The sequence below is a fragment of the Babylonia areolata genome, chromosome 10 (assembly GCF_041734735.1).
Source record: "Babylonia areolata isolate BAREFJ2019XMU chromosome 10, ASM4173473v1, whole genome shotgun sequence".
Classification (NCBI taxonomy): domain Eukaryota; kingdom Metazoa; phylum Mollusca; class Gastropoda; order Neogastropoda; family Buccinidae; genus Babylonia; species Babylonia areolata.
In genome coordinates, this window is record NC_134885.1 from 2,549,391 (window position 1) to 2,573,518 (window position 24,128).

General features: G+C 44.6%; 1 protein-coding gene across 4 annotated transcripts in view; it reads right to left on the reverse strand.

The window, feature by feature from the left end:
* Nucleotides 1–573: 573 nt before the first annotated feature.
* LOC143286710 (prestin-like) overlaps nucleotides 574–24,128 on the reverse strand; it is a 54,292-nt gene continuing 30,737 nt past the window's right edge. For 2 of the 4 annotated variants that reach the window (XM_076594398.1, XM_076594400.1), the window contains exons 2-7: nucleotides 8,190–8,413; nucleotides 6,998–7,313; nucleotides 6,359–6,508; nucleotides 5,243–5,932; nucleotides 3,192–3,442; nucleotides 574–2,462 (exon numbers count right to left, since the gene is read on the reverse strand). In XM_076594398.1, coding sequence (XP_076450513.1) covers nucleotides 1,874–2,462; nucleotides 3,192–3,442; nucleotides 5,243–5,932; nucleotides 6,359–6,508; nucleotides 6,998–7,313; nucleotides 8,190–8,413 — 2,220 coding nt within the window. In that variant the 3' untranslated portion in view covers nucleotides 574–1,873. Of the gene's footprint in view, nucleotides 2,463–3,191; nucleotides 3,443–5,242; nucleotides 5,933–6,358; nucleotides 6,509–6,997; nucleotides 7,314–8,189; nucleotides 8,414–13,419; nucleotides 13,815–24,128 lie in introns of those variants that run through there. The other 2 variants (XR_013055850.1, XM_076594399.1) reach the window with 2 other exon arrangements.

The window sequence follows — 24,128 nt, forward strand, 5'->3', positions numbered from 1 at the left end:
AAAGTAACAGGCAACATATGACACTATAGCTCTGTAAACTAAGAGGCAACACGTGACACTGTAACTCTGTAAACTAACAGGCAACACGTGACACTATAGCTCTGTAAAGTAACAGGCAACATGTGATACAGTAGCTCTGTAAAATAACAGGCAACATGTGATACAGTAGCTCTGTAAAGTAACAGGCAACATATGACACTATAGCTCTGTAAACTAAGAGGCAACACGTGACACTGTAACTCTGTAAACTAACAGGCAACACGTGACACAATAGCTCTGTAAACGAACAGGCAACATGTGACACTATAGCTCTGTAAAGTAACAGGCAAAATATTGCATTATAGCTCTGTAAACAGGCTACATGTGACACTATAGCTCTGTAAACGGTCAGGCAACATGTGACACGATGGCTCTGTAAACAGGCAACATAGCTAGCAGCATAGCTATTGAAACTCACGGGTAACATGCAAAGGCACATCTCTGTGAACGAATACGCAACATGTCACGAAAGGACAATGCAGCAGCATATAAGTAAACAGGAAAAGTGTTTCGAATCAACAAATACAACGCATATCAGTTGTAGATCTTTAATGGAGCATATAATATGAAGCAATACAGAGATCAACATGCGCATAGCGTATGAACATTAACGCAACAAACAACATAGAAATGCAGAAACGAACACATATCTTTGTGACAATAGTTATCTTAAAACGAACTACCAAGGAAGCATACCCAACCATAGACAATATTATACAGAAGCACAGACCTTTACCACACAAGATATTGCGTCAGTTTGTAAACATCCTCCAACAGATGCAACAGCAAGAGTTGTCAACTCATCAAATACTTTTCGGCTGAGGCATAGCAACATGATTTGATTTTTCAATGACAAACAAGTTTAGATATTAAGATCGGTCTGGCAACAGTGATTTGTTGTGAACCTGCAGACAGATCAGCGAACATGGATTTGGTGTTAACCTTCAGACAGGCCAGGCAACATGGATTTGTTGTGAACCTATAGACAGGCCAAGCAACATGGATTTGTTGTGACTCTACTGACAGGCCAGGCAACATGGATTTGTTGCGACTACAGACAGGCCAGGCAACATGGATTTGTTGTGACTCTGCAGACAGGCCAGGCAACATGGTTTGTTGTGAACCTTTTCAAAGGAAGTCGAACAAAGATCAGGTTTTGGCTGACCACTGGCGTCCATTATTCTGTAATGCAGTGGTCTAAATCAGATTCAGGAGTTCTGTTCATCATTATGCATTTCAAAACATAAATGGGAAAAAGAAAAAAGCAACAACAAAAAAACAAAAGAAAAAAACAACAACAAAAAACAAAACCACTTCGCCATCACAGCAATAACGACGACGGCGACGACAGACGATTAGAGTAATACACTGTCCCCAATTCTTTAGATTTAGATTCATCAGTCAGCGCATTAAAGAAATGAAATCAAGCGCCCAAAAACACAAAGCGAAAGTGGCGACGTCATACAGTTGTAGCCATGAATCACATTGCTTCTTGCTGTCTCGAACAACAGCAGGTTTGATACTGCCGAATGTTTGGTGAAGAAAATGGATAAAAAAAAAAAAAAGGGATTGATTTATCTCTGTCGCTTAAACATGCGTGTGTGTGTGTGTGTGTGTGTGTGTGTGTGTGTGATGGTAACTTTCAAATCTTCCATTGTCCCATGCTATGCATCTGCGGTGAAACATACAAACCATTAAATCACACCTCTCAACCTCCCCACCCTCGCTCCCCACACCACCCCTTACCGACAGTCTCCTCCCCACCCCTCCCCCCTCCTCTCCCCCCCTGCCATCTCCACTTCCCCACACCATGTCGAGGATCTCTTCCACGTCCCTACAGTCTGACGGAGCAGGCCTCCACTCTCTGCACCCTCTGCAGGGCATCCATGACGGAGAAGAAGACCTTGTCCTTGCCCGCCTTCTCCAGGAAGCCTGCCCGCTGAAGGGTGCCCAGCGTGGGCCCGGGCACGTCCGTCAGCATGACGTCAACGCCCACGCGCGAGAACTGCGTCACGACCAGCGTCAGCATGTCCACGCCTGCCACGTCGATGTACGTCATGGCCGAGCAGTCCACGATCACGTGCTGAGGTGTGCGGGGCCCCACCTCTTCCCTGACCTTGACCCCTTCCTTGTCCTTGACCTCTTCTTTCTCCTTGACCTCTTCTGTCTCCTTGACCTCTTCCTTCTCGTTGCGCAGGGCGGCGGGTGTGTCGTTGGCGAGTTTCCTGCCGCCGTAACAGCAGCCAGGGTCCGGGGTTTCGTCACTGTGCTGGGGAAGGGAGTGTTCATCGGGAGGAGAGGCCGGGGGTAGGACGACGGTGTCGGTGTCGGCGCGGTGAGGGAGCGAGGACGGGTTGAAGACCAGCCGGTACAGCTGGCTTCTGAAGCGCTCCTGTGTGGCGAAGTAGAGCGCGGACTCGAACCTGCAACACCCTCACCGTTCCCCACGCCCCCAGCCCAGTGTTAGAACATCAGCATTGGTTGGATATGGTGGGTTCGGTTTCTGTTTTGTTTGTTTGGGGTATTTATGTTTTTGTAATAATAATAATAATCATCATAATAATAATAACATCACCACCACTAACACCACCACCACCACCAACTATGATAATGATGATAATAATAATAATACGAATAATGAATTGAGGGTGCACGTTTCTCCCTCGGGTTTAAAAAAACAAAACAAAACAAATTATTTGCTTATTTATTTTTTCTTGTCAGCAATTAGGAGTATGACATGTGAAAGTGCATAATTGCAACTATTACTACTACAACTACCACCACCACCACCACCACTACCACAACCATACCACCATGACACTACAAGTTGTAGTTTGTGACGAGAGTTAAATTTTTGGGAGGGGGAGAAAAGGTATAATACAATGTGGTATATTTAGGGTTTCCAAACCAGCCTTGTATATTCACCCCCCCCCACTCCGACCCTACTTCACACACACACACACACACACACACACACTCTCTCTCACACACACACACACAAACACAAACACTCTCTCTCTCTCACACACTCTCTCTCTCACACACACACACACACACTCACACACACTATCTCTCTCTCTCTCTCTCACACACACACACACACACACACACACATGAATCCCTCCCAGCAACAAGAAGCAGTAAAAACTGACCTGAAGATCTTCACCCCCGGCACAGGACACACCCCTTTCCGGCTCAGTGACAACACCAGGTCCTCACTGGCCGCCTTGCCCAGTAGCCTGCCCCTGGCCAGCTGACCAATCGCCATCACCGTCACCATGGAGAAGACCACGCCCACCAGTAGTCCAAGGTCAAGGTCACCAAAGATACTGACGGCAGCGGTCACGGCCCAGATGAAGAAGTCTGCTTTGTTGACGTTCCACAGTGACTTCAAGTTACGAATCTGCAATAAAAATTTGGTTGGAAAGTTTTGATTTTACACATCTGGTTTATTTTAAATCAACAATCTTTTCTTATCAATTTTTGAAATAAAAAGTGAAATCTTATATCATAATCTACCCATAATTCCTCAGTTCGGCAAACTTTTAAAAATCTTCAAGTGAATGTTAACACTATGTAATTATTCGGGGGTGGGCACTGGTAATAATGGCATATGGAGATACTCAATATCTTCAAAGAATCTTTTCTGAAAACAGACACAAGCTCATTCACTCAGAACAGCATGTAAAGAATCACAAACATAGAGTAGAACCTGACTGCAGCCATACACGAGAGCCGTATAAAAAGAAAACTTCATGTTCCACCGAGCAGCTTGCGTTAAATAAAAGTCAGCAATGTCAGGTCTTTGGGCCACAATACGTCAGGTTACTGGCAACAAAATGTCAGATTTTTAGGCCACAACAAATCAGGTCTTCGGTCCACAATGCGTCAGGCATTTGGACACCAAGAACTCAAGACTTTGGGCCACAAGAAGTCTTTGGGCCAAACAAGTTCGGTCTTTGGACCACAAGAAGTCAGGCCTTTGGGTTACAACACGTCAGGTCTTTGGTCCACTACACCTCAGGTCTTTGTGTCACAATATGTCAAGTCTTAGAGCCACAACACGTCAGATCTTTGTGTCACAACACGTCAGGTCTTTGTGTCACAGCACGTCAGGTCTTTGGGCCGCAGCACGTCAGGTCTTTGGGCCGCAGCACGTCAGGTCTTTGGGCCGCAGCACGTCAGGTCTTTGTGTCACAACACGTCAGGTCTTTGGGCCGCAGCACGTCAGGTCTTTGTGTCACAACACGTCAGATCTTTGTGTCACAACACGTCAGATCTTTGTGTCACAACACGTCAGGTCTTTGTGTCACAACACGTCAGGTCTTTGTGTCACAGCACATCAGGTCTTTGTGTCACAAAACGTCAGGACTTTGGACCACAAAAAGTCAGGTCTTTGTGTCACAAGAAGTCAGGCGTTCGGGCCCCAAGAAGAAAAAGCTTTTGACACATGATAACAAGTCCATGGGCCACAAGTCAGGACTGTGAGTCACACCATGTCAGGTCTTTGGACCACAAGAAGTCAGGACTTTGGACAACAAAAAGCCAGGGTTTTTTTTAAGTGCGAAACGTCAGGACTTTGGGCCACAATACATAAGATCTTTTGGCAACAATGCGTCAGGTCTTTGAGCCACAAAAAGTCAGGACTTTGGGGGACAACACATCATGTTTCTGGGCCACAAGGCGTCAGATCTTTGGGCCTCCAAAAGTAAGATTTTTGGGCCACAAGAAGTCAAGACTTTGGGCTATAAAAGGTCAAGTTTTGGGGCCACAAAAAGCCAGGACTTTGGGCTATAATAGGTCAGGTTTGGGGGCCACATTAAGTCAGGACTTTGGGCCACAAGAAGCCAGGACTTTGGGCTATAATAGGTAAAGGTTTGGGGCCACCTGAAGTCAAGACTTTGGGCTATGATAGGTCAAGTTTCGGGGCCACATGAAGTCAAGACTTTGGGCTATGATAGGTCAAGTTTTGGGGCCACAAGAAGCCAGGACTTTGGGCTATAATAGATCAAGTTTTGGGGCCACAAGAAGCCAGGACTTTGGACTATGATAGGTCAGGTTTTGGGGGCCACAAGAAGCCAAGACTTTGGGCTATAATAGGTCAGGTTTTGGGGCCACAAGAAGCCAGAACTTTGGGCCAAAAATAAGTCAGGTCTTTGGACACATGACACCAGGTCTATGATCCAAGATCACCAAGGTTCACCTGCAGCAGGAGGTCCTTCATGGCCACGATGATCATGGCGGCCAACATGGCGATGGGCAGCGACACAAAGAGCTGTCCCGCCACGAGCAGCACGAGCAGAATGAACAATGCTGACGTCACGCCATTGAACGTGCTCTTGGAGCCCATGGAGCTGAGCATCATGGTGCGAGGGGGGGCGGTGCAGGACGGAAAGTTCTGGAAGAACCCCCCGACCAGCAGACACAGCCCGTAAGCCACCATCTCCTGGTTGTCGTCAATGGTGATGTCGTGCAGCTTAGCCGTCAGCTTGCCCAGGGAGATGGTCAGAGCGAAGATCAGAATGGCCGTTACGAAGGCGTCGGTAGCCACCCGGGATAGACTCCCCATGTCTGGCAGGGTGGGAGCTGGCAGACCGGCAGGCACGTCCCCGACAATGCCCAGCCCGAACTTGTCGTGAAGCTCCGCAAAGTGGGAGATGAGGGTGGAGACAATGACGACGAGTAGTTCGATGGGGACGGGAATCTTCAGCTTGTGCCTGTACCGCTCGTTGATCCCGATCTTCACTGCCAGCAGTACGGCCATGCAGATCAGACCTACGATGATGTCAGCTGGGTTGGCGTCAGTGATGTTCTTGAAGATCTCGATGTAGGTCAGCACCAGCTTTCCAAGTCCGGAGTGGCCTTTTATTTGGACGTTGAGCATCTTTACTATCTGAACAAAACATGTAGAGAAAGTCAGACAGCATCAGAAGGTGGTAAAAAAAAACAAACCCAAACAACATACATAAATTTGTATGGCGTATCTTTACCTCTTTCTAAATGAATATGTCTCGTTTTGTGATATTCTTCTGGTTATCTATAAACCTTTAATAAAAGAGAATTCCCAGATAAAAAAAAAATCCATAACTGTTCTTTCAAAAATGAATGTTTCTGTCAAAGATGTGTAAAATGATATACCGTAATTGCTAGCACAAATCGATGTACATTTTTGTTGTTGCACATATGATATATCCCTACATCTCAAGATATGCACAATGCTATTCAGCACTTGTTTACACAGTTTATTAACACTCAACAGAGTTCTGAAATGTACTTGTGGAACTTAAGCAGGTATTCAATCATCAAAGACAAGGATTACCTGGCTCGTTGTGATATGAATGGCAACAGAAAAAGTAAATCCGCCGATGAAGGACTTGGACAGGAAGTTGGTGATGAAACCCAGACGAAGTAGTCCCATAGCCAGCAGGATCACTCCGCCCAGAAAACAGGACGCTGCGGCAATCCCCACCTGTCCACCAATACAGCCACCTCTGTCTTTCAGAAGGGAGTCCAGTGTGTACATATGAGTATGTGTGTGTGCTCGAGTGTGTGTGTGCTCGAGTGTGTGTGTGTGTGTGTGTGTGTGTGTGTGTGTGTGAGTGTGTGTGCTTTCGTGCATGTGTTAAAACGTGTGTATGTGCTTCTGCAAGTGTGCACAAAATTTGCAGACAAGAAAACAACGTGCAGGTGACACAATGACAACACATTACACAACAATCACCATGACAACACATCCACCTTATCTTGCAGTCACCATGACAACACCTTACACTGCAGTCACCATAACAACACCTCACACTGCAGTCATCACCACGACAACACATCACACTGCAACCAGTCACCATGGCAACACCTTACACAGCAGTCAGTCACCATGGCAACACCTCACACTGCAGCCAGTCACCATGGCAACACCTCACACTACAATCAGTTAGTCACCATGACAACGGACCCCCACCTTGTACTGCAGCTCCTCCTCGGACGACCAGGTGGCGTTGGTCCCCAGGGCTGACCGGAAGCTGTCGGCTTCCCGAGTGACCAGGTTGGCCGTCAGCAGAGCGATAAGGGCGTTGGTTCCCATGGAGATGTGGGGGGAGGTGCCGAACAGCAGGTAGATCAGGATGGGGAAGAAGGTGGTGTACAGGCCGTACACGGGACTGAGGGAGGCCAGGAGGCCAAAGCCGAGGCCCTGGGGCAGGTGGATGAAGCCCACGGAGAGGCCGCTGATGACGTCACTCACTGCCCACTTCCTCCACTGGTACATCCTCAGAAACCTGAATTGTCCAACACGTACCACTACAATGGCAAACCCCTCCTCCTCCTCTTCCTCTTCCACTTCTACTTCTTCTTCTCCTTTCGTGGGCTGCAACTTCCACGTTCGCTTGTGTGTAAGAGTGGGCTTTTACGTCTATGACTGTTTTTACCACCACCTTATAAGCAGCCAAACTTTTTTTTTTCGGGGGGATGCATGCTGGGTATGTTCTTGTTTCCATAACCCACCGAACACAGACATGGATTACTGGATCTTTAACGTGCGTGTTTGATATCCTGCATGCGTACACACGAAGGGGGTTCAGGCAACTAAGGAGATCTGCTCATATGTTGACCTGGGAGAGGGAAAGAAATCTCCACCCTTAACGCACCAGGTTCACCCAATCCGGGGATGGAACTTGGTGAAACTAGGGCAGGGATCCAGCGCTTTGGTCACCACAACCTTCATAGAACTTAGTGAAACTAGGGCAGGGATCCAGTGCTCTGACCATGTGGTCACCACAACCTTCATAGAACTTGGTGAAACTAGGGCAGGGATCCAGCACTTTGGTCACCACAACCTTCATAGAACTCGGTGAAACCAGGGCAGGGATCCAGTGCTTTGGTCACCACAACCTTCATAGAACTCGGTGAAACTAGGGCAGGGATCCAGTGCTCTGACCATGTGGTCACCACAACCTTCATAGAACTTGGTGAAACTAGGGCAAGGATCCAACGCAAACTCAAAGTGCTATCCACCAGAAACCTACATTGACCAACATATAATTTCACAAGTATGGGAAACTCGCATTTCACAAAATGGTTGTGACGAGTCTGTCTAGATTTGATCGAAACGATACATTTCAATCCAAGATGAAAACAACGTGTAAAAGACTCACCTGACGAACGGAAAGTAGCCCAACACATGGCGGCCCATGCATTGTGGGGAGGGCTGGCACGCTTTCTTGATGACGCCACAGGCTGTCTGGGGCTCTGATTGGTCCGTGTAGATCTCCTCGATTGTCTCCCGTGTGTGCAGCTGACGCCGGAAGACCAGCGGTTCCGTTCCCAAAGATGACAGCTCTGCTTTCTCCCCGTGGTCCCCCATCCCCTCTTCGTCCGCCTGCATCCACCGTTTATATGGAATTCAGTGCTGTCAAGTGCAGTGCTGTCAAGTGAAGTGAAGTGCAGTGCTGTGAAGTGAAGTGCTGTGCAGTGCTGTGAAGTGCAGCGCAGTGCAGTAAAGTGAAATGCTGTGAAGTGAAGTGCAGCGCAGTGAAGTGCAGCGCAGTGCAGTAAAGTGCAGTGCAGTAAAATGAAATGTTGTGAAGTGAAGTGCAGTGCTGTGAAGTGCTGTTAAGTGCAGTGCTGTGAAGTGCTGTGAAGTGCAGGACTGTGAAGTGCAGTGCTGTGAAGTGCAGTGAAGTGCAGGGCTGTGAAGTGCAGTGTTGTGAAGTGCAGTACAGTGTGTTGCCATGCAATTAGCAGGCTATAATCCAACAGCAAAGTGAGAGCTGCATGATCAATGGTTTCTCCACTGCAGTGGGAAGTGGAGTGATGGCCTAGAGGTAACGTGTCCGCCTAGGAAGCGAGAGAATCTGAGCGCGCTGGTTCGAATCACGGCTCAGCCGCCGATATTTTCTCCCCCGCCACTAGACCCTGAGAGGTGGTCTGGACGCTAGTCATTTGGATGAGACGATAAACCGAGTTCCCGTGTGCAGCATGCACTTAGCGCACGTAAAAGAACCCACGGCAACAAAAGGGTTGTTCCTGGCAAAATTCTGTAGAAAAATCCACTTCGATAGGAAAAACAAATAATACTGCACACAGGAAAAAATACAACCAACAGTGTAGCGACGCGCTCTCCCTGGGGAGAGCAGCCCGAATTTCACACAGAGAAATCTGTTGTGACAAAAAGAATAATACAATTCAATACAATACAATACAAGTCATTTACAGCTTAGTCCGAACCTAACAGGTAGGCTACAACGCCCCCCCCCCCCTCCCCTCTCTCTCTCTCTCTTGCTAAATTCATTGCAGAAGCTCAAACAATGAGACAAATTCTGTAGAAAAATCCACTTCGATAGGAAAAACAAATAATACTGCACACAGGAAAAAATACAACCAACAGTGTAGCGACGCGCTCTCCCTGGGGAGAGCAGCCCGAATTTCACACAGAAAAAATCTGTTGTGACAAAAAGAATAATACAATTCAATACAATACAATACAAGTCATTTACAGCTTAGTCCGAACCTAACAGGTAGGCTACAACGCCCCCCCCCCCCTCTCTCTCTCTCTCTCTCTCTTGCTAAATTCATTGCAGAAGCTCAAACAATGAGACAAAGGTACAAAAGTCAGAATAGTATTAACAGCATAGAAGGCACTTAATTATAGTCAGTACAGAAGTTGCTATTTTATTTGGACAAAACAGAAAACATAACATTACATATTTGAGTGTATTGTTGAGGCAGTCTGTATTGGTTCGATATATTTTTGAATGGATGGTCGAGTCAGTCCCCATTCATTTTGATATTTTATTATCATTACATTTTGTTTTTCTTTAGTTCCGTTTCGTTGAGTTTTTGTCAGGATGTTGTTTAAGTGTTTCCAAGTATTACATATTTTCTTGGTTTAAACTGACTGAATGGTTCAGAGTTTTTGTTATTTTGAAGCTAAAATATATGAATTTATGTTGTTGCCCCCTTGTCAAAAGACCTTTCTTGGCAACGACAATAAATAATTCCAGTGTCCAGTGTGTGTCCCTTTCTGAGTACATGACATGAGAATAAGAATCTGGTTAAAATAGCAAAGCGACACGCGCATGGACATCCAACAAAAGAGTGAGCTGCGTGCCCGGCACTGTCAGTGCGCTGGTATGTGCACAAAAACACCAGGTCGTCAGATGGTTCTTTCTCTCCCACTGACAACTTATTGCAAAGAATCGAAGCCATTTCTAAACCGAGCTGAGTTGAAAACTTGCTCGTTTCTCTCCGTATCTGTCCATATAGTCTCTCTACCTACCTGCCTACCTACCTACTTTCCTTCCAATCTATCGATCAATCAATGTATCTATCAATCAATCTATCAATCTATCTATCAAGTCTTCCACATTGGTCAGAAAGAATGACGTGGGGACTTTCGTTGGGATTTCCAAATGCGCGCATGTGTGTGTGTGTGTGTGTGTGTGTGTGTGTGTGTGTGTGTGTGTGTGCGCGCGCTATCATATCAGGTTACGGAATATGATTTGTGTGGCAGTGCAGCAGAAATAGACATACATATATCGGATCAAATATCCTTCCTCATAATTATGGCAGGCATGTAATTGTAAGACTACGGCGGCCTGTCACATACAGGAATACGAACCACGTTACACGTGTCTATCAGTTATGGAAAATTAGAGCTCTTGGAGAGAGAGACAGACAGACAGACAGACAGAGACAGACAGAGAGACAGAGAGACAGAGAGAGAGAGAGAGAGACAAAGACAGAGACAGAGGCAGGGACAGAGAGGAAGAGATAGAGAGACAGATACAGAGACAGACAGAGAGAGGCAGAGAGAGAGACAAAGACAGAGACAGAGGCAGGGGCAGAGAGGAAGAGATAGAGAGACAGAGACAGACAAACAGACAGGCAGATTGATGCAGAGAAACCAGGTGAAACTTTCATTGGTTTACTTCAATATTTGTTGGGTTTTTTGTTTAGAATACAAAATAATTGTGGATAAATTTGTGAATAACACATAGAACGAAATGTGAGGAAATAAGACAGACATAAAAAGATGAAGACGGGAGGAGGGTGAGAGTGAGGAGGAGGACGAAGAAGAAGAGATGTACACACAACGCAGCACAGCACAGTACAGCACAGCACAGCACAGTACAGCACAGCACAGCACAGTACAGCACAGCACAGTACAGCACAGCACAGAACAGTACAGAACACAGCACAGCACAGAACAATACAGCACAGCACAGTACAGCACAGCACAGAACAACACAGCACAGCACAGTACAGCACAGCACGGAACAACACAGCACAGCACAGAACAACACAGCACAGCACAGTACAGCACAGCACAGAACAGCACAGCACAGAACAGTACAGCACAGCACAGAACAGCACAGCACAGAACAACACAGCACAGCACAGTACAGCACAGCACAGAACAACACAGCACAGAACAACACAGCACAGAACAGTACAGAACACAGCACAGCACAGAACAACACAGCACAGAACAGTACAGAACACAGCACAGCACAGAACAACACAGCACAGAACAGTACAGAACACAGCACAGCACAGAACAACACAGCACAGAACAGTACAGAACACAGCACAGCACAGAACAACACAGCACAGAACAACACAGCACAGAACAACACAGCACAGAACAGTACAGAACACAGCACAGCACAACACAGCACAGAACAGTACAGAACAATACAGCACAGCACAGCGCAGCACAGCATAGTACACTACGGTACATAACAGCACAGCACAGCACAGGGCGGCGCAAGGCGATACGATACGACACAACACGACATGACAGGACAGGTAAAACTAAAAATGAAACGAACATGGCACCACAAACACCACCCAATAAAGGCACAACATGTAACGCGATACGCAATACATTGGAAAGCACAGCTAAACTCTCTTATTACGCAACCAGGCTGGTGTAGCAGCCTCAATCCATCCCCTGCAGGGAATTACCCCGGGGTCATTCTCACCGGTGTAGCAGCCTCAATCCATCCCCTGCAGGGAATTACACCGGGGTCATTCTCACCGGTGTAGCAGCCTCAATCCATTCCCTGCAGGGAATTACACCGGGGTCATTCTCACCGGTGTAGCAGCCTCAATCCATTCCCTGCAGGGAATTACCCCGGAGTCATTCTCACCGGTGTAGCAGCCTCAATCCATTCCCTGCAGGGAATTACCCCGGAGTCATTCTCACCGGTGTAGCAGCCTCAATCCATTCCCTGCAGGGAATTACCCCGGGGTCATTCTCACCGGTGTAGCAGCCTCAATCCATTCCCTGCAGGGAATTACCCCGGAGTCATTCTCACAGGTGTAGCAGCCTCAATCCATCCCCTGCAGGGAATTACACCGGGGTCATTCTCACCGGTGTAGCAGCCTCAATCCATTCCCTGCAGGGAATTACACCGGGGTCATTCTCACCGGTGTAGCAGCCTCAATCCATTCCCTGCAGGGAATTACACCGGGGTCATTCTCACCGGTGTAGCAGCCTCAATCCATCCCCTGCAGGGAATTACACCGGGGTCATTCTCATACGGATACTTAAATTGCGCCTGTCCTCGGTCGGACACCAAACTGTGAGCTCTTTATAAACACGGAGTTCCTTGTCATGCAAAGTGCGACAAACCGTGAGCTGACATGGGTTTTTATCAGTAAGACTAATTACTTCTTGCTGTACACGCCGATACCAGTTGATCCCAGAAAGGGGTCCCAACACAGAAAGGGTGCCCCCCCCCCAAACCATCCCACCCCAGCCCAAGTGCGTGTAATTATGTTCAGTTAAAAAACAAAGACACAATGAAAATGATTAATCTTACAACCAAGATATCAAGGGTACTCTTATGCATCACACACACACACACACACACACACACACACACACACACACACACATTATTTGATAAACCTCGGTTTATTCCTATCCCCTTCTAACACAAAAAAAGAGACAAAGTTCGGTGATGTTTGAACACACAGTAGAGTGGTAGCCATGTGGCAACGCGTCCGACCAGGTCGCAAATGTTCAAACGTTCGAATCCCACATAAATCGGGATGTTTACCCCCACCCCCTCTGCTGACTGGTGGTCTGGGTTCCAGTCTTTCGGTTGAGATGATAAACCGAGGTTCCGTGTGCAGTATGCATTTAGCGCACGTAAAAGAATCTACAGCAACCAAGAAAAGGTTCTGTGAAAAAGTGATTTATTGTCGACAATGGGCAATACAACACAACACAACACAATACAACACAACACAATACAACACAAAACAACACAACACAATACAACACACTACAATACAACACAAAACAACACAATACAGTACAACACAGCACAGCACAGCACAACCCAACCCAGCCAACATTACTTGTTTACTCACCTGATAAGCAGCGTTCAGCATCTTGGAAGGAAGAAATGTTTCTTCTACCTCACACTCTTGTCCACTTCACCACCTCCACCCCACCCCACCCCCTCCTGCACCGCTTTTCACCAGAGTCACCCCCTGCACGTGTTCTTGGCTTCACACTTACACTTCCTCACTGTCTCCCTAAAAACCAGAAACAGTTTTCCCTGGACTGGCAACACCTCTGAATGGCTGACGTACTACATACGTGTCTGATACGCATCACATCACATCGTTCGGAGATCTATCACTGTACACATCCATGGTTCAGTTCAGTTCAGTTACACAAGGAGGCGTCACTGCATTCGGACTAATCCATGTACGCTACATCACATCTGCAAAGCAGATGCCTGACCAGCAGCGTAACCCAATGCACTTAGTCAGGCCTTGAGGGAAAATGAAAAGAAAACCTTGAGGGAAAATGAGGGAAAATGAAAAGAAAACCTTGAGGGAAAATGAAAAGAAATGAAGTAAAATAAGATAGAAAAGTGAATAGATAGATGACTGGATTAATGAACTGATAAAATAAACCAGTAAATAAAAACAAAAAAACGAAAAATAAAATAGAATAATACAAACACATAAATAGATGTATGAGATGAATAACACATCGTGTTTACATATGAATATATGAAATAACACATCCACGATGTCCATGTACATGCTCCTTCTGTAGCCTACACATCCACAATGTACACACACGCATCTCCCCGTAAAGATCCAAAATGTCCGTGTACACACACACACACACACACACGCACGACGCACGCATACACCCTCTGTACAAATCCAAGCTGTCTGCGCACACGCACACACACATCACATCACTGGCAGCTGCTGATCCACATTACTCCACCAATGATTACGTGTATCACAGAAAGCGTTTCGAACACTGAAACTGAAAGAGCAGTCCTCTGGAAGGAATGGCAAACAAGTATCCATTATTGTCACGATGTTAGCTGGCCAAGCCACGTGCTTGATTTAAAAACCACCCGTTGCACACAGCCTGACTATGTACGTGTCAATGTTTTGGTTGGCCGGTATCAAAGACATGGTGTGTGTGTGTGTGTGTGTGTGTGTGTGTGTGTGTGTGTGTGTGTGCAAGGACGCAGGTACGTCTCGTAATCAACACTGTTCCAAACGGCCTTTGTATGTGGAACCAGACACCACCCTATACGTTAACCAGTATTACCACTGTGTGTGTGTGTGTGTGTGTGTGCGTACGTGTGTGTGTGTTTGTGTGTGTGCGCGCGCGCGTACGTGTGTGCAAGTGTGTGTGTGTGTGTGTGTGTGTGTGTGCGTGTGTGTGTGTGCGTGCGTGTGTGTGTGTGTGTATGCGCGCGCGCGCGCGTGCGTGTGCGATTTCGAGGCTTATTTGGGGGCAATAATCGTGACGCACTGACAATCTTCCTGAAGAAAACCAGGGGGCGGGGCGGTGGGGGTAAAAACGGTTATACACGTAAAAGCTCACTCGTGTACAGACGAGTGAACGTGGGAGTTGCACATATGGGAGTTGCTGCCCACGGACGAAGAAGAAGAAGCCTGGAAGTCAGGGACCCAGTTGGTCACATCACGTGTAACAGTGGCCCTGTGGTACACTGTCTGACCAGGAAGTGAGGGGCCCGGGTTCGATTCCCCACAACGACCAGGATTATTTTGAACATCCCCCATCCCCTTTCACCAGACCTTGAATGGTGGTCTGAGTGCCAGTCTTTTGGTGAAGGTGACAAAAACGAGGTCCGGTGTATAGTCTGCATTTGGAGCACTTCCGACATTTTTAAATCGGTGAACTGGCTGATTCATCGTTCTGTGTATTTCACAGCTCACTTTCTCATGGCGGCGTCTCATGAGGCGTCACTGCGTTCGGGCAAATCCATATGCGGTACACCACATCTGTTAGGCAGATGCCTGACAGCAGCATGACCCAACACGCCAGTCAGGTCTTGAGTGCATGCTGTTTCTATTTGTCTATCTGTCAGAGTGGTCCCTTTGTCTATCTATCAGAGTGGTCTCCTTTATCTATCAGAGTGGTCTCCTTGTCTATCTATCAGAGTGGTCTCCTTGTCTATCTATCAGAGTGGTCTATTTGTCTATCTATCAGAGTGGTCTCCTTGTCTATCAGAGTGGTCTCCTTGTCTATCTATCAGAGTGGTCTGTCTATCTATCAGAGTGGTCTCCTTGTCTATCTATCAGAGTGGTCTATTTGTCTATCTATCAGAGTGGTCTATCTGTCTATCTATCAGAGTGGTCTATTTGTCTATCTATCAGAGTGGTCTATTTGTCTATCTATCAGAGTGGTCTATCTGTCTATCTATCAGAGTGGTCTATCTATCTATCAGAGTGGTCTATCTGTCTATCTATCAGAGTGGTCTATTCCTTGTCTATCTATCAGAGAGGTCTATCTGTCTATCTATCAGAGTGGTCTATTTGTCTGTCTATCAGAGTGGTCTATTTGTCTATCAGAGTGGTCTATCTATCAGAGTGGTCTATCTGTCTATCTATCAGAGTGGTCTATTTGTCTATCAGAGTGGTCTATCTATCTATCAGAGTGGTCTATCTGTCTATCTATCAGAGTGGTCTATTTGTCTATCTATCAGAGTGGTCTATCTGTCTATCTATCAGAGTGGTCTATTTGTCTATCAGAGTGGTCTACCTATCTATCTATCAGAGTGGTCTATTTGTCTATCAGAGTGGTCTATCTGTCTATCTATCAGAGTGGTCTATCTATCTATCTATCAGAGTGGTCTATTTGTCTATCAGAGTGGTCTATCTATCTATCAGAGTGGTCTATCTGTCTATCAGAGTGGTCTATCTGTCTATCTATCAGAGTGGTCTATCTGTCTATCTATCAGAGTGGTCTATTTGTCTATCAGAGTGGTCTCCTCTACAGAATGTTACCAGAGGACAACACTTTCGTTGCCATGGGTTCTTGTTCAGTGCGTCAAGTGCGTGCTGTACACTGGACCTCGGTTTATCGTCAACTCAAAACTAGACACTCTGTTGAATTTTCCAGTCTAACTTGTGAGAAAGGGGAAGACCGGGATTCGAACCCACACCCACACGGACACACCTGTCTTTGTACAAAAAATGAACAAAGTTGGCCCAGAGTAGTCTCCCGTCGTCCTTTTGAAACTGACAAAGTTAACGACAGACTTGTGAAATACAGACCTGGAGGTATTTAAATGTGCTTACAGCCGTGTCGTGTTTCGGAGGACAGTTATATGAGCGTCTTCTCTCTCTCTCTCTCTCTCTCTCTCTCTCTCTCTCTGCTGTGTATATTAATGATCATTCACAAGCATTCATGAATGTGTTCCCCGGCCGCGCTGCAATGTTTAATCTTTGTTATCTTCTCCTCTCTCTCTCTCTCTCTCTCTCTCACACACACTCACACACATACACTCCCTCCCTCCTTTCTCTCTCTCTCCCTCTCTCTCTCCTATATTCTACTATATTGTTTTACATTGTTTACCCCGTTCATGAGGGGCAATGGCCTTATATGAATAAACCGTCCATCCATCCATCCCTCTCTCTCCTTCCCTCTCTTTCTATTTCTCTCTGCTATGTATCAACATGAACATTCATTCACCGGCCGAGCTGCAATGGTTCACCATTCTCCTCCACCTCCACCTTCTTCCCCCCTCCCCACCCCTCTCTCTCTTCGCGCGTCACACAACAGATATTTTGGCTGCAAGTTTCAGTTTTAATTTCAAAGAGGTGTCAAAGCATGTAGGTTGATGACCCGACTTAAGCTATTGCTCAAAACGAATGACCTCCAAGTTTTTAAAATGTCTACTTTATATATATATATATTTTTTTTAAATGTCTATATATATATATATATATTACTTTTTGTATATTTTAAAAATGAAAAAGCGAGATCCTCGCGAACCCACACACATTAACGACGCCCTCCCATCGCCTGGAGGCAAAGATTTGAACCTGACTCTTGTCCCGAAATAGCCTTTTGTCCCTAAACAAATACACCGCGTTGAAGAAACGCCGGTTCAACAAGGAGCTATTTTTTCACCTCACAACTCCATACACTTGCGTTAACGCTGGTCCTTTCGGTTTCAGACAGGAACTCATTTATTTGTTATTTTAAAAGGAAAAAAAATTGTCTTGATCGTGTTTTTTTTTTAAATTTATCATTATTTAAAATTTTTTTTCCACGTTCTTTTGTTGTTTTATTTTTATTTTTTCTTAATTTGTATGCTGCTGTCGTGGACTTTGTCCTCTGGTTCAGGGTGATCGTCCTTTTCGTATTTTCACCTTCTCACTTTTTCGGGCTTTACAGCAGCGGTGAAAAGAGAAACATCTGTTTACTGTGCATGAGCGGACATTTTTTTTTTTAATCAATGCTTTATCTAAAATCTAACCAACTGATACATGAGAATGACAGCTTCGTTAGTTAACATCTGACGTTGATAGAAAGTTTCGTTTAACATATGACGTTGATATAAAACTTCGTTTAATATCTGACGTTTTAGTTGACAGGAAGCTTGGTTCAAAAATTAATATCTGCCGTTGTTAGAGAGCTTTATTTGACAACTTACGCGATAAAAAGCTTCATTTAGTATCTGACGTTTACAGAAGGCTTCATATGAAATCTGACGTTCACAGAAATCTTCATTTAATATCTGACGTTTGACAGTAAAATTTATTTGACATTTGAGATTCATAGAAAGCTTCACGTGATTTCCTATGATGATAGAAAGCTTTATCTAACATCTGACGTTAACAGGAAGTTTAAATTTATGTCTAAAAATAAGAAAGTTGACAAAAAAGCTTTGTCTACAATAAGAAAGTTGATAGAAAGCTTTGTCTGAAAAAAGGACAGTTGACAGAAAACTTTGTCTAAAATAGGGACGTTGACAGAGAACTTAACTTCAAATCTACACGTTGATGGAAAGCACTTTCCTTTCTTAAAAAAGGATTTTTTTTGCGTAAGTACACTCTTGTCTGCGTGGGTGCATCCTTTTATTTTAATGACTACTTCAAAGAAAGTAATACAAATGCCAATGCACACAATTGAACTGTTTTAACTTCTAGTAACACAAGGACTCATCTGTCTATCTATCTATCTATCTATGTTCACCGTTACAGTGGTTGCATCCTGTATTTTAATGTCTGTTCTGTGGTTTCACATTGTGACTCGCATGTGCCGGTGCAGACGTGGTAAAATTACGTAATCGTCGCTTTCGTGACGAAATAAAGCCCGAAGGCAATGGCGGCAGACAGACAGAGCACAGACATGAAGCAGACATACGAGTCATCAATCCATCACAGCTCGACTTCCTCTGTCTGCACTCGTCTGACCCTAAACGTCCTCTCTGTCTGTCTGTCTGTCTGTCTCTCTGTCTGTGTGTCTGTCCCTCTCTCTCATACAGTATCATGACAAAGTGAATACACGTAAAATCAAGTACTATTGCTTATTTTGCTGCTGCTGCTGCTACTACTACCACTACTACTACTACTTCTACCACTACTACTGCTACTTCTACCGCTCACATCATAAAGATACAGGCAGACGCAGATCGTCAAAGACAAAAGAGACATTTTTAGGAGGTGGGGGTAGGTGTGTTTGGGGTAGGGGGTCGGTGGGGCGGGGGCGGCGGGGGAGGGGGGGGCTGGGGGGGGAGGCAGACAATGGCCATTTTCAGAGAGAAAGGAGTGACGGATCAGCAGAAATGACAAACGTTTGCAGTTTTCAAATGGCGTGCTAAACTTGATGACAGCCACAAACGTATTAATAGGACAAACCCTTGGGGAAGCCCTGTCGTAAAACCGTTCTGTTGGAGGATAACATCTCATCACGCCTGTCTTCTTCTTCTGAATCGTAGTTTTCTTTTCCCTTCATGTTCGTGGTTTCTTCTTCTTCTTCTTCTTCTTCTTCTTCGTGGTTTTATCATCCTCCTCTTCCTCCTTCTCCTCCTCCTTCTTCTTCTCCTTCATCATCATCATCATTTTCCTCTTCTTCGTATTTTTTTCATTTTCTTCTTCGTAATTTAGTTCTTCATAGTTTCTTCTTTTTCTCCTTCGTAGTTTTATCATCCTCCTCTTCCTTCTTCTACTTCATCTTCTTGCATTCCATTCATAGTCTGGGCACTGAGAATCATGCCCCACCTATGAAAATAAATATGCACTTAAACTCAGTCACGAATTTCACACTAAAAAATGTACTGTGATGACTCAGTTACACAACAAAGCACAACACAGTGTATCAAATCACATGCAGGCACAACACGGACCACCACAACACAGCGTATCAAATCACATGCAGGCACAGCACGGACCACCACAACACAGCGTATCAAATCACATGCAGGCACAGCACGGACCACCACAACACAGCGTATCAAATCACATGCAGGCACAACACGGACCACCACAACACAGCGTATCAAATCACATGCAGGCACAACACGGACCACCACAACACAGCGTATCAAATCACATGCAGGCACAGCACGGACCACCACAACACAAACAACACAAACCAACGGGATCCAGCCCGACACCACCCAGCAACTCCCAACCCACATCACCGGATTCTCACCTGATAAGCGGCGTTCAGCATCTTGGAAGGCAGAAGCGTTTCTCCTACCTCACGCTCTTGTCCACTTCACCACCTCCACCCCACCCCACCCCCTCCTGCACCGCTTTTCACCAGAGTCACCCCCTGCACGTGTTCTTGGCTTGACACTTTACACTTCCTAAAAGTCTCCTATACAAAGGAGACCGCTTTCCCTGGCACAACCCCCATACAGTTGACAAACCATACAAGAATCCTTTCTGAAGATCCCACTCCACTGCTATATCACCAAGGGCTTTGCTCAAATAAACGTGCAGAAATTAGAGCCGGTATTTCCTTCTCTATTCGTTGACGTTGCAAATTGACTTTGCAAGAGTGATGACATGAACTTGACAAAGACTTTAAAAATTAGTATTTAGGTTATGGTTCTCTTCAATGTTTCGGACTGAGAACTTTGGTGAGGAAAAATGAAACATGACTTTTTTTTTCGCGACACAATCGTTGCCAGCACGTTTGAGAGTGAATATAACCTTTGATATGATCAGGTAACCGTGTGAAACTCACAAGTAGCCAATCGCAACTTTATCAATATAATTCCGGGTATTTTCTCAGGCAGTGATCACGAACATGCGGGTGTCTTTTAGCACAAAGAAACAACGAACACACGATCAACAGTCACGGGTTCGGTAGGTATGGTTAGTTCTAAAAAAAATTAATGCACATTTTTTTATGTTGTGGTTAAACAGATATCCGTCCGTTTTAAAGAGAATTTTAACTGCACACTTTCCCCCTTTATTGCCTCCAGTTAAAACAACACCGGCACTTTTTACAGTGTTGATTCTGAACTGCACAGTTGTTGGGCTTTTTTTTTCTTTTATCTACTTCGAGTGATTCCTGACGTGTATGGTTTACCATGCAGTATCATTTAAAAGGCTGTGGGTTGTAGAGAGAAATGTGTCACCTGATGTGACGTGTGTCAGACCGTGCCAGGCATGAATTCCCAGTGACACCTGTCTGACACACCTTTCAGGACAGACTAAGGGCTGTCAGTTATACAGTGTGGTGTAGTGTAGTGCGGTGTACTGCTCTGTATCACACTTTTGTCGTACTGATTTCTCTGTGCAAACAAAATAATAATTTCTGCTTAACAAAACGGCACTATTGTTTGGTCAATAATCAGTAGGGGGGGAGGGGGTCTGGGGGGCTGGAGGGTGCGGGGGGGTGGGGGGGGACAGCGCGTTGTGTCTGCGAGTATGTTGTGCACGTGAGTTGTCTTGTCTGTGTGTATGCTTGCTGTGGGGGGGGGGGGGTGGGGGTGGGGTGGGGGAGGCGGGGGACTACGGGTATAAAGAGGGGAATGAATGAGAAGGATGGGTATGTGAAAAGTGGGAATGGAAAGAGACAGAATGAAAACGTTGGAAGGGAAAGAGAGAGAGAGAAAGGAAAGGGTTGGAAGGGAAAGAGAGAGAGAAAGACTGGAAAGGGTTGGAAGGGAAAGAGAGAGAGAGATTGGAAAGGGTTGGAAGGGAAAGAACAAGAACAAGAACAAAACTTTAATCTCCAGGCCTCCGGCCCCTAGAAAGAGGTCAAAAGTACACAATATGGTGATCACTCAGCCACAACAAAATGTAAAATACGTACTAACTTAAACCTGTAGAACAAAAGTGCTTCTTGTGCATAGGAAATTAATTCTAACTTTCATCATTGTTGTCAAAGAATTCCTGTCGTATCTTCAGGGCATTAAATATATAAATGCAGAGTTTACGAATACTGTAAACAGAACCATTCTTCAGCAAGTGAACATACGATTGACCTTCAGAGTTCAGATGTTTTTGCCGCAGGTTGTTGTAAAGGACACAATTGTTTATAAAATGGCTTTCATCTTCGATCACATTACAACATTTACATGCGTAATTTGAATTACATTTGAATGTTCTTCTAAAAAAAATGATCCATTCATTGGGAGCAAACCAAGCCGTAATTTTACCAAACAGTCCCTAAAACACTTTTTATCCACAAAGTCAAAACATTGCTCACACTGAAAACCAGTTTTAAACAGTCTGTAGTTACGATATATATCTTTAGACATTACTGACTCGTCCCACTCCTGCATAAATATATCTTTCATTCTTTGCTTAAATAATGACAAAAATGTTTGCTCACAACCAACGCCTTGTTGCAACCAGACATATCCAAACCCAAGTCTAAATAAAGTATTTTTTACTAAAGACACCCAGCATTTTTTCCCCTTTCGTCTAAGTTAAACAACATCAAATATGCCTGTCTGGGTAATCGGTGCACATTCATATTCAGCAACCTTAACCAGTACTTGATACACCTTGTTTCACTATTTATATACAGTGGATAACGTCCTAATTCGCCGTATGCAAACTTGTTTGGTACTCTAAGTGGTATGTTCAAAAAACGTTTACATGCAAAGGAATGAACCTTCTCAATATTATCAAGTCTGTTAAGACCCCACATCTCAGAAGCGTACAATAGAATGGGTTGTACCTGAGCATCAAATATTTTGAAAAAAACATCCTTTGGAAATATCATTCAGTTTCGTTATATATTTTATACAGTCAATGCATGCATGTTTGCCTTTTGCTGCTAAAATCCCTACTCCTTTGTATATACTCATTTTTGTCGTAAAAACAAACCCTAGATAATTATATTCATTCACTACTTCTAGAGCATTTCCATCGAGATTCCACTTTTCATATCTTCCCAAAAAGCCACCTTTTCGAAAAACCATCACTTTAGTCTTGTCAGTATTTACATTCAAGAAGAGTGTTTTACATGCATTATTCAGAATATTAATTTGATTTTGCAGACCAATCGCAGTGTTAGATAGCAGTACAATATCATCCGCGAACAGAAGAATGAACAACTCTAATAAATCAGGCAAAAACTGAATTCCATGAATACCACTGATTTCAACTGCTGATGCAATTTCGTTAACAAATAACGAAAACAATATAGGGCTTAACATACAACCTTGCCTTAAGCCAACGGGACAATAAAAAAAAAAACTCAGTTAACTTATCTTCAATACGTAACACATTTATACATAGCAATGATAGCATTCATAAATTTCCCATTTATACCTTTCTAAAATATCAAACAAAGACTGACGTTGCACAGAGTCAAATTTTTTTCTCAGATCAACAAAACAGGCGTAAAGCTTGCCTCCCTTCTTTGATAATGATTTCTCAATAACCGCGTTCAGAGTAAAAAAAAAAGATCTGTTGTGGCATAACCACGCCTGAATCCAGCCTGTGACTCTGTTAGCATATCATTTTCTTCAGCCCATTTGACAAGTCTTCCGTTTAGCACTGATTAGCATTAATATTAAAAATAAAAATAAAATTGCTAATAAGACTGAGCAAAGACACGCCCCTATAGTTGTCTGTTGAACTACTATCTCCCTTTTTAAAAATTGGAACAATTATTGCCTTCGCCCATTCATCTGGATACGTGCCCTTATCAAACAGAATGTTAAACAGTTTTGTTAAAAAAATGCACAGCAATATTATCAGCTGATTTTAACATTTCTGCCAGAATACTGTCTACACCACAAGCCTCGCCTTTTTAAAAAAAAATTCCGAATAGCATCTGCAACTTCTTGTTCTGAAATATCATGACTTAGTTCATCAGATATATTTGATTCCTCTGGTTGCACTTCACTAATGGCTCTGCTATCAGTAGTTATAACCTCGTTCTGAGTAAATAAATTCCGAAACTGACTTTCTTTACCTTACACAAATCCTTATATTCCTTCCGAGCTTTCACATAGGGTAATCGGTGCTTATCATCCTTGGTTTGTCTTAACATTGTTAACAATTGTCTGGCTTTGTGTTTTGCCTCTTTACATTCAGCATCAAACCATGGGGCATCTCGCTGATCACTCCCAACATACACACGCTTCCTCATACATTCACTCGCTCAAGAGAGAGAGAGAGAGAGAGAGAGAGAGAGAGAGAGGAAAGGCTGTAAGAGAAAGAGAGATTGGAAAGGGTTGGAATGGGAAGAGAGAGAGGTTTGAAGGTTGGAAGGGGAAGAGAGAGAGATTTGAAGGTTGGAGATTTGAAGGTTGGAATGGGAAGAGAGAGAGGTTTGAAGGTTGGAATGGGAAGAGAGAGAGATTTGA